The 10,933-nt window shown below is 35.5% G+C and overlaps 1 protein-coding gene across 1 annotated transcript in view; it reads left to right on the forward strand.

Annotated features, from left to right (window-relative positions):
• The window catches only part of GNAT3 (G protein subunit alpha transducin 3), a 61,944-nt gene extending 54,162 nt beyond the window's left edge, over positions 1–7,782 (forward strand). The window contains exons 6-8 of the mRNA XM_058725274.1: positions 3,289–3,418; positions 3,628–3,781; positions 6,835–7,782. Coding sequence (XP_058581257.1) covers positions 3,289–3,418; positions 3,628–3,781; positions 6,835–7,025 — 475 coding nt within the window. The 3' untranslated portion in view covers positions 7,026–7,782. The remainder of the gene's footprint in view (positions 1–3,288; positions 3,419–3,627; positions 3,782–6,834) is intronic.
• The last annotated feature ends 3,151 nt before the right edge of the window (positions 7,783–10,933 follow it).

The following is a 10,933-nucleotide window of genomic DNA, read 5'->3' on the forward strand; positions in this document are numbered from 1 at the left end:
CTCTGTCTCTCTCTGTCTCAAAAAAACAAATAAACATTAAAAAATTTTAAGAAATAAATAAAAAAATAAAATTAAGATATTACAATTGGTGATATGAGCATTTATGGAGGAAATCAAAGTCACGATCCCAACTATTTCCATCTGTACTACATGTTATAATTTCAATAGATAAAACTACTTTTCAAAGTCTGAAAAAAAGACTAAGATTACTTTATAGAAAAAAAAAAAACTACAGATTTAAATGTCTGAATGCGTATTTATTATCCTTGCTTCCATAAGAGTGTTGACTGGTTTTTAACAATTAAGTTTGTTGATTGATTTACTCATAATATAACCTTGAAGTCAAAATGCTGTCCTCTTCCTCCATTTATACTGCAAGTCTGAAACTGCAAAGGGCTTGGTATTACCAGCACCTGTAACAGTCTTTATTGACACTGGATTTAAATTTCCAAATCACATAACCACTGAACTCCTAAGCACTATCATGAATATTGTGAGCATCTTCTCTTTCAATCTACTACTGAACTCTTTTTGTACTGGTGTGTGTGTGTGTGTGTGTGTGTGTGTGTGTGTGTATTTGAGGACTTTCAGTTCCATATGTTTGTTCCCTACCTGGTTCATATATGAAGTGTGCAGTAGTAAAGAAGGGCAATGTATTATACTTTTATCTTCAGTAATGTCAGCTGATTGACATTTATTATCCCAAGTATAGTTATTGCCTTTGTAATCTTTGTGCAGCTTGGATGTTTCTTAGTAATTAATGTCTTGCGGTTAAGCTATTACAAAAGCCCCATAACTCCTTTCTCTGCCTCTAGTCTCTTTCTTATCAAATCTATCTTCTGGACTCAGATCAAAGTGACCGAATATAACAACAAACAAACAAACAAACAAACAATTTTAATTCCCTGCCCCCAAATCTCACATCATTCCCCACTGATTCTAATATAAATATCTTCTCATGTGATATAAAAGGCCTCATTCATCTATTTCTGGCCTGACTCATCAGCCTTACGCCTGCCTGCTCAAATCCTTTGCTCTTGCTGTTTTCTCTGCTGCCTTTACATGGAATGTTTTCCCCAGACATCCACTTGCCTCCACCCCCCATCCTAAAATTTTAATGACTGCAGTTTCTGATTACTTCAGTTCCAATTACCCCTACACTCTCTATCTGTATATCCTATGTCTGTTCACAAACACACAACATGCACTACTGCCTTCTCTGCCACCAGCAAATTAGAAGCTTCTTGAGGTTGAATCTCTAATGCCTGGCATGATCAATAAATATTTATTGAATAAATGAATAATGAGCAGGCCATATATCTCAATGGCTTTATCTAAGTTTTCATGTTCGCCAAAATATAAATTACGTGCTTACCCTAAACATGCCATGTCCTCTCATTCCTTAATGACTTTTGCACCTGCACTTGATATCGAAATCCACCCTCCATCCCATTAACATGCAATATATTCATTTGTTCGGCAAATATTTATTGCATGTCTACTGTAGGTCAGACATAGTGCCTGATACTGGGAATATAGTTGTCACTAATATAGTTAAGTCCCTGCCCTGAGGTTGGTATTCTATTAAGAAGATGGTAGATATTAAACCCATAAAAAATAAACAAACTAATTAATTACTGATTATGACAATCACTACGAAGCAAAGAAAGTGATGCGATAGAAATTAAATGGGGATAGGAAGAGAGACCATTTACATAGATGACCAAGGAGGCTTCCTTGTTAAGGAGACACTGACTGTAAGACCTTCAAGTTGCGAAAAAGGCAGAGTTATGTGAGGAAAAAAGTGACTGTGCAGTAGTCCTGAAGCAGCAAAAAGTAGGTTTATACTAAAGTCACTTAAAGAATAGCCTTGTGATTGGACTGGATTAAAGAGGAAAGTGGTATGAACTAAGCTGGAAAAAGTAAGCAGGAACCAAAACAGCCAGAGCCTTAAGGGTCATCAAACCAGTCTGTGTTTGGTTCCATGGCTAAGAAGCCTGTGGCAAATCACAGAGTTTTGCAGTGGCTATGGTGAGCATGGCGAGCTTGCGGAATTTGGGGAACTTGGGCAAGTTGGGGACGTTGGGGAGCTTGGTGGCTTGGGGCACCTGGGTGGCTCAGACAATTAAGCATCTGACTCTTGATTTGGCTCATGTCATAATCTCATGGTGGTAGGATTGAGCCCTGCATCAAGCTCTGCACTGAAAGCATGGAGCCTGCTTGGGATTCTTTCTGTGGCCCTCCCCTGTGTACTTGCTCTCTCTCTGTCTCTCTCTCAAAATAAATAAATAAACTTAAAAGAAAAAAAAAAAAAGAAATGTTGGTGGCTTGCACAAGACAAGGGGACTTGGAAAGAAGAGGATGAGTTGGGAACTGCATTTTGTATGTGTATTTTATGGAGGGTAAGGGAAAGGGAGGTCTTAAGAATAGAAACTCCTAGTTTCTTTACCAAGTTGCTATGTCCACAATGAAGTCTTTTGCCGAAATACTAACACAGGGGGAGGGCCAAATTCTAAAACACTTCCTGTGAGTAGGTTCCATGATGACTCTGGCTGACTTAAGTTTTCCTCTGGGCTCACATTTTACCTTGCATATTAGAGTATTTATTATATAATACTATAATAGCATATTGGTTTTCTCTCTGCATGACAGAGAGCTCTTTGAAGTTAGTGACTGTATCTATTCATCTCTGTGTTTGTAGTCCTCGCACAGTGTGTAGCACATAAAATGCAAACAGTCATTGTTTGAATGAACAAATGAATGTAGCAAGAGGTAAGAGAAGAAACAGGGATTGTAGTATCAGAACTATGGTGGCTTCCAATCTTTTTGTAGGTTCTGTTCATTTAAGATTATGCAGAGACTTTTTTTTTTAAATTATTGTTCTGGTACAGTTAACATGCAGCATTCTGTTAGTTTCGGGTGTACAATATAGTGCTTCAACACTTCCACACTATGCATAGCCTTTGATCGAAGTTTCTCGACTCTAATAGATTTCTTACTAAAACCATAAGCTGCTTAAAATTCCTCAGTCCCCCAAAGCCAGTATGTGAGTTATTGTATCTTTTATCTAGTTTTCATGAATACAAAAAAATGAAAGAAAAAAAGATAAACTTTCTCTTTTTCCATAGTCCTTGAGCTGCAAATTGACCAATTAAAATATCTTATAATCAATAAAAATAAAATCTTTTAAAGATAGGAGAGCATTCATTTATAACTAGAAATGTTAATATTAATGTAACTTTTGATAGGTATCTCTAAGGTTTGCTATTCTTTTTTTTTTTTTTAAAGAATGTTCGACGTAGGAGGACAGAGATCTGAGAGAAAGAAATGGATTCACTGCTTTGAAGGCGTTACATGCATTATATTTTGTGCCGCGCTCAGTGCCTATGACATGGTCCTAGTGGAAGATGAGGAAGTGGTAAGTCTAAAAGGAAAGCAAGGCCAGGGTAAAACAAACAAACAAACAAACACCTAAGCATTTGTGCTTTCCGACATTACTACCACACTCCCCAACTCAGTGAATTCCTTCCAAACATAGATGTTATTTCTAGAGCTTTGCTTATAATACCCGATGTTAATATTTTGCAAATAATAATCCTACACATTCTCATCTTTTATACCTAACAGAACAGAATGCATGAAAGCCTTCACCTATTCAACAGTATCTGTAATCACAAGTACTTTGCAACCACCTCCATTGTCCTGTTTCTCAATAAAAAGGATCTCTTTCAAGAAAAAGTAACCAAAGTGCATCTTAGTATCTGCTTTCCAGAATACACTGGTAAGATCTTCTTTCTTTAATGCCATACTAAATTCTTTTTAAAATGTTTTTTAATGTTTATTCATTTTTTGACAGTGAGAAAGAGAGTGCAAGCGGGGGAAGGGCAGAGAGAAAGGGAGACATGGAATCTGAAGCAGGCTCCTGGCTCTGAGCTGTCAGCACAGAACCTGACTTGGGGCTAGCACTCACAAACCGTGAGATCATGACCTGAGTCGAAGTCAGTTGCTTAACCGACTGAGCCACCCAGGTGCCCCACTAAATTCTTACATAGACCTATATTTTCCTATCTGCATCTTGACAGGTAGCATCTATGAAGTTGAGGCTTATGATAATTGCTTGAGTCACGTGTATGATCCAAACTGGAAGAATCCAAACTGTTTGCAGATAAACAGAAAACCTTCTACATTAAAGCAAAGCTCTAGTCAATAAACAGGAGGTTAGGTAGACCAGGGCTGCTACTCTATGTATTAAACAACATTGAAAATTATATTATCTTAAACATTATAAACAATATATTCCAAATTGACATTTTTTTACATATTCCCCAATGAAACCTTATAATGCAGTGGTTTCTCAAAGTCAGAATTAAGTTTTCCGAAGGACAGTTTGAATGATTTTGAGAATAGTGACATTTTCTCTTTCCAGTTTTCCTAGATCCTAGAATTTTAGTGCTGATTCTGTTAATCAGTGACTATAAATGTCAGGTCTATAGGTGGGTTGTTTTTCCCTCAGAGACAACTTTTTTTTTTCGTATATAGTTAAATGTTCTGTTGTTAATGATATTATGTAAGATGGAAATTTTCATGATTTAAACACAAATAGAAGCCCAATTCCACCACTGAGATACTTGGGTAACCCAAATGTTACTAGGCATGGTATTCAGTCGCAGTAACTATGCTAATCTAAAACAGTTGCTTATATCTTTCCTCTAGCTTTGTGAATATTATCATTTCTGTGTTAACACATTTATCATGTGATTAAATATAGTCACGATTCCATGTTGAATACTACAAACTAAATATAGACTAAGTAAAGCTCTTTATGTTTTCTTCTAACTAATTGACTATTTCTTAGAGTAGTCTTTAGTTTACAGGAAAAATGAACAGAAAATACAGAGTTTCCATATACTCCCTCTGTGGTCACATTCTGGTTTCCCTTATTATTAACATTTTGCCTTGATGTGGTGTATTTGTTACAACTGACTGATAGATATTGATACACTATAACTAAAGTCTATAGTTTTCAGTGGGGGCTCTCTGTGTTACTCAGTTCTGTATGCTCTCCCAAATCCATGTCATGTATCCACCATGACAGTAACACACAGAATCGTTTCACTGCCATAAAAATCATCTGTGTTCCACTATAAATTTATGTTTTTCCCCTCCCTTCTCTCTCGTGGCAACCTCTGATCTTTTTATCTATAGCTGTGCCCTTTCCAGAACGCATATAGCTGCAATCATACAATATATGGCATTTTCTGACAGACTATTTTTGCTTTCATTTTTAAACGCAATATACATTTAAATTCCCTCCACCACTTTTCATGGGTTGATAGTCCATTTCCTTTTATTGTTGAATAGTATTCCATTCCATAAAGAAACTAGTTTCTTTAACCTTTCGCCTATAGAAGGACACCTGAATTACTTCCAATTTCTGGCAATTCTGAATAAAGCTGCTATAAACATCTATCTTCATGATTCTGTGCACACATAAGTTTTTGTGTAAATACCTAGAAGCATATTTGCTGGACTGTATGCTAATACCATGTTTAGCTTTATAAGAAACTGCCCAACTGCCTTCCCAAGTGGCTGTACCATTTCTCATCCCTACCAGCAACGAATTAGAGTTCCTATGGCTCAACATCTTTGCCAGCATTTGGTGTTGTTAGTGTTTTGGATTTTAGCCATGTTACATGGTTATAACAATTGTCCCTCATGGCATTTTTCTCCTAGATACAATAAAGTGGGGAACAAAATCTCATCTCCTTGGAAAATCTTTATGCTACTGCCCTATCGTGTGTTAGGTTCCCACCGAGTATATTCTGTTATAAAGCCCACCAACAGATCACTTTTGGCTACCTTGTGTTTATTACCATTTGTATTTTTATTGATCCATTGTGTCTTCTGCTTCCAGCCTAAACATTCCCAAGCCCACCTTTCATCGACTCTCCATTTAGTTCTACTAAAGCATCAGTCAAGAATAGCTGTCTTGGGGTGCCTGGGTGGCTCAGTCAGTGAAGCAAGAATCCAGCTTTGGCTCAAATCATGATCTCACGGTTTGTGTATTAGAGACCTGTGTCAGGCTCTGTGCTGACAGCTCAAAGGCTGGAGCCTGCTTCAGATTTTATTTCCCTCACTCTCTGCCCCTGCCGCTTGTATATTCTCTCTCTCAAATAAATAAGCTTCAAAAAAAGAACAGCTGTCTCTACTTTTACATATGTCATTTCAAGCCCTTTGTTTAATTAGCAACATAGTCTCTAATCTGACCCATGCCATCCTTTCTACTTGATTTGCTACAATTCCAACTAGATTCTGCAAAGTGCACACTTGCTGCTCAACCCTACTTTCGAGTCTAGTGACACAGGCCATTCTCCCGCTTTTGGCCTTCACTCATGCTATTTCCTTCTCTCTTCTAGCTACCCCTCAAGATCCAGCTCACATACCACCCCCATTTTGTAGACTACTCATCTCCAATTTCTATTCTTTTAGTTCATATTAAAGCACATACACACACCCACATACACAGAGACATGCACAGCCTTTGTCATGTATATAAGCTTCATTACTAGCTTATTTATGTATGTATGTTTGTATTCTTACTGTATTGTGAGCATTTCAGCCAAATGAAGTCCCTACCCAGCTGGGTAAGCATAGTTCCCAGCAACGTAACATTGCATAAATCCCTGATAAGTGACCATTGCCATCTTGATTTTTCAATAGTGAGTATATCAAATAGTAGCACACAAAGTAAAATGCTAAAACCTACTGATATTATTTCTAACTTCATTCATTTTTAAATGTAATTAACGTTTCTTTATTTCTTTTTGTAACAAGGACCAAATACATTTGAAGATGCAGGAAACTACATCAAAAACCAGTTTCTAGACCTGAATTTAAAAAAAGAAGATAAGGAAATTTATTCCCACATGACCTGTGCTACAGATACCCAAAATGTCAAGTTCGTGTTTGATGCAGTTACAGACATAATTATCAAAGAGAATCTAAAAGACTGTGGGCTTTTCTAATCAGCCCTTTTTTCTTCCACTCTTGTTCTTGTACACTTTTCAAGATATAAAAGGAAAGGTGCTGTGTGATGTGTTTAGTTTTAATAATATTAACTTATCTAGAAATATAACTAGTGTTATAAAACAAAAAGTTTTCATATAAAAATTTTAACATATTGTCAGCTCTCTGGATGTTTCAGTTTCTTTGGCACAGTGAGGATGGGGGTGTCTTTGATGTCTGATGTCCTTAGGTCTGAAAATATACATTTTGGTAAAGCTCTATCAGTACATATCACTGACACTGAATTTTCTTGGTAGTAAATTTCTGTATTGTGGTCTATTTTTAATCATAGAACAATGAAAAAATGCAAAGTATCCCATATTATTTTCATTGGCTAGAATTTGAGAGGCATTTGTTTTCACTGATATGTAATTGTGCCTGTACTATAAAGACTATTTATTATTGGCCCATTACTCCTATTCAGTGAGCTGCTAATGAAATGTTCACTCTACATGTACTTGTTGGTAGGAAATTTTATATGCAAAAGAAATGCACGTAATTTTATCTGTCATGTTTTCCTTTGAAAAATAGTGATCAATGCTGAATTTTACCTTAGAATTGAAGATTTTAACACAATATCATTTTGTATCAGCCTAGTTAAAAATGGGACCGTGTATGGTCAAATATATAGCATAAGGCTGTTCAGGCTGAACAACAGTCCTTAATGGAGTACTTATTCTCACATTTTGCTCCAGAGTGACATGGAGCATTATTACAATTGATTACAATTTTAAGCCACAGAGAGGAAAATAATTCAGTTTCTTAACACTAGTATGTTTTGCTTTTATGAATAAGAAGTAGGAAGTAAGAGTGAGTAATTAGGAGATTTTGTGGAAAAGAAACATTGAGCTTTTCAGTACTGTAAGGTCCATTCTAAATGCTATACAGTATGCTAATGGTCAAGCCTGTTTTTTTAAAACCTAATCTGGTGCCTTACAAACCAAATCATATGATTTGCAAAAAAAGATGACTTCTTCCTTTCTTGAAGTGTGTAACATTTATAACACATACTTTTCAAGCAGGTCTTAACACTGTTTGCCTTCTACCATGGGAAAAAGATGATACATTGGTCAGAATAGTAGGTCAATGCATGAGATTTCTAACTACCCTGAAAAGAGAGCTAATTAGGTTTTTACAAGCTAGATGAGGAAAAGGTAAATTAACCCATTTGCCAATCTGATGAATTCAGGTAGTTTTGTCTCAATGTCACTTCTTCACTTCACGGTTCTGTAACATTTCCATTCTAAACACTTAAGAATTATCACTATTCCATAAGTAGCCTTGACTGGAGTGTCTGTGGCTTTATTTTCAAAACCATAAAGGAATTTTCAACAAATACATTCCTACAAAAATTTCATAGTAAGAAAAATTAATTGGAAATTTCTTTGCAGAATATAAATTTTTAAGGAGCCTAAGATAGCAAGGACAAAAAAAAGAGCAAACATTTAGCGTGAGAATTTAATAAATTTTTCTGGCTGAACCAATATCTATATGACTAAAACCAATAATGTGCTAGGAGATATTCAATGTTAAGAGATTTTACATTAAGATTGCAAATGCTATCATTTCATCTATTGCTTTATCTTTTTATTTTCTCCCATTCTCCTTTAGCCTGCTTTTCTCTACCAGTGTGAAGAGAATTTCCAGTAAATGAGCAAGATGTTTTGTGAAATGTTACTATTATTATTTGGATTTTGACTCTGTCTTACCCTTAGGATTTCTCTTTTTGGTGTAAAGCATGGGGTCAGAAATGGTTCATTTTATCTTTTACAAATACATAACTCATTTCAATCTGTGCAAAAAAAAAATGGCAAGTAGAAATGTTGTAAAATACCATTCTGTGAGAAATTTTAAAAATATGTTAAATGACCAAACTAAAATTAGAGGTCAGTTTGGATTATGGGAGGGGGGGAACCCTTAAATTCCTTCCTACCCTATGCTTGGAGTTTTAAACGTTTCTTCACAATCACAAATTGTTGTTATGCTAAACAATGCATTTTCATTAAAAAGAGAAATTTTTAGTAGAGAAAATAGATGTTTGCATTATTTCTTAAATGATCATCCTCCTTAAAATTGCGTCTATTTGTGATTTTACTTTTTAAGTTTTTAATTAAAAAGGTTGGCGTAGAAGCACAGTATTTTGAACTAATTAGAGTAACAAATGGAAAATCTGGGAAATCTGGAAAAATCCTCTGGCTTTACCCAGAAGAAACTTGTACTGAGACCAGCAATGTTAAAGTTGGTTAGAATTCAATATTCCAACTGCACAGTTAGTGTTGTTGCTTTGCTAGTGTCTCAAAGAGGCAGTCTTAGCCTTTGTCAAAGTTCAAACGTTATTATACTGATATTTTCCTTTTCTGTTATTTGAGGTCTCTCTTCCTCACTCAGAATGTTCTCAAATCCTCATGCCTTAGATTTGTAACACTCCCAACTCTTTCACTTCTAAAATGTGCCCAACTGTGGACACACTACAGTACCTCAGAGATCTGGGGCAGGCTTCCATCTAATGGGGTCACCAACAATTAATCCTTGCAGAGTTTTTCCAGAAGCATGAACTGGTGAACAGATAAGTCTTTGCACCTTGGGACTAGTGACTACAGAGTTAATTCAAGAAGAGTATTAATTGGTAATACCCTTGAATCAAATATTAAAGTTGGTGACTCTAAAAAGAAGCTCTATAGAAAAGGGTTTTCAAATTCTAGGAAATCTACCACATACATTATAGATATCCCATATCCTATTGATGAACAGAATTTATAAACCAACACCAGTCTTCAAGTGTATCCTACAAATTGGCAAACTAATTCTTCAGGCCGTGGGCCTGTCCTAACACGGGTTTTTTTTGTTTTTTGTTTTTGTTTTTTACTTGATCCATTATCTTATTTAATCACGAAATATATTTTCAAATATTTGCACAGAATCATTCAGGCTTGACTTAGTCAAACAATATGTGAGGAAAAATAAATTTTGTGTGTGGACATAGGTTTTTCCTCTCTGACATCACTTCAGAATCAGCAGTGGATGAGCTGGTTAACATGAGTCAACTACTAAAAATAAGATATTTGTAAGAACTATAGGAGCAACTGTGAATCCTCTCACTTAGAATAACTTTAAAAATAGGAGAGGCGACCCTCCATCTTGTTGCAGTAAGTATTCAATTGATAATTGATAATTGATAATCTAACCAGCTGGGGCCTTCTTTCTTTTTAGGTCTTTCCTGACAATCTTACCTACTGGTCTCCAGCCACATGAGGGCATACTAACATCATGTGTTTTTCTACCCAAATGTTGCACAAATAATAAATTTAGATGGCCAACAGCTTTAATGAGACAGATAATAAAATCCTACTAAGAAATATAACTCTGTTGTCCTTCCCAGGTCAGTAGGATCTGATCATCTTCTGATAATCATAATGTGCACTATTTGAGCCAAATCTGTGAATAACAAATCTATCGAAATAGGTCCAAATTTGTTTCGTGATATACAGATACTTAGTCTTTTCTCATGCTCTGATTTCTTTTTTTTTTTTTTTGACATTTTGAACCTGTTGTTTAAATCTAAGTTATCATTAGTTTTGTACAGTGTGCTTTTCCATATTGTTTCTAAAATATTGTGTCTAAAATCTTGATTAGCTTACAGAGAAATGTAGGAGAAAAATAATTTGATGTTTAACCACTAGGTTTCATGAATAGTAATTAAATGGCTGCTTATTAATGTGTTTCTTTTCAATAAATCAAAGTAAAATTCCACCCGGCTATCACATTAAGCATCCCATTATTGTGTTTATGACAACTTTTTCCTTAATCACCGCTCCACCAAATCAACAAGAAAATAAGTGCCCTGTGACATTTTGTTGTTACCAGCCCT

The sequence above is a fragment of the Neofelis nebulosa genome, chromosome 4, assembly GCF_028018385.1.
Source record: "Neofelis nebulosa isolate mNeoNeb1 chromosome 4, mNeoNeb1.pri, whole genome shotgun sequence".
Lineage (NCBI taxonomy): Eukaryota > Metazoa > Chordata > Mammalia > Carnivora > Felidae > Neofelis > Neofelis nebulosa.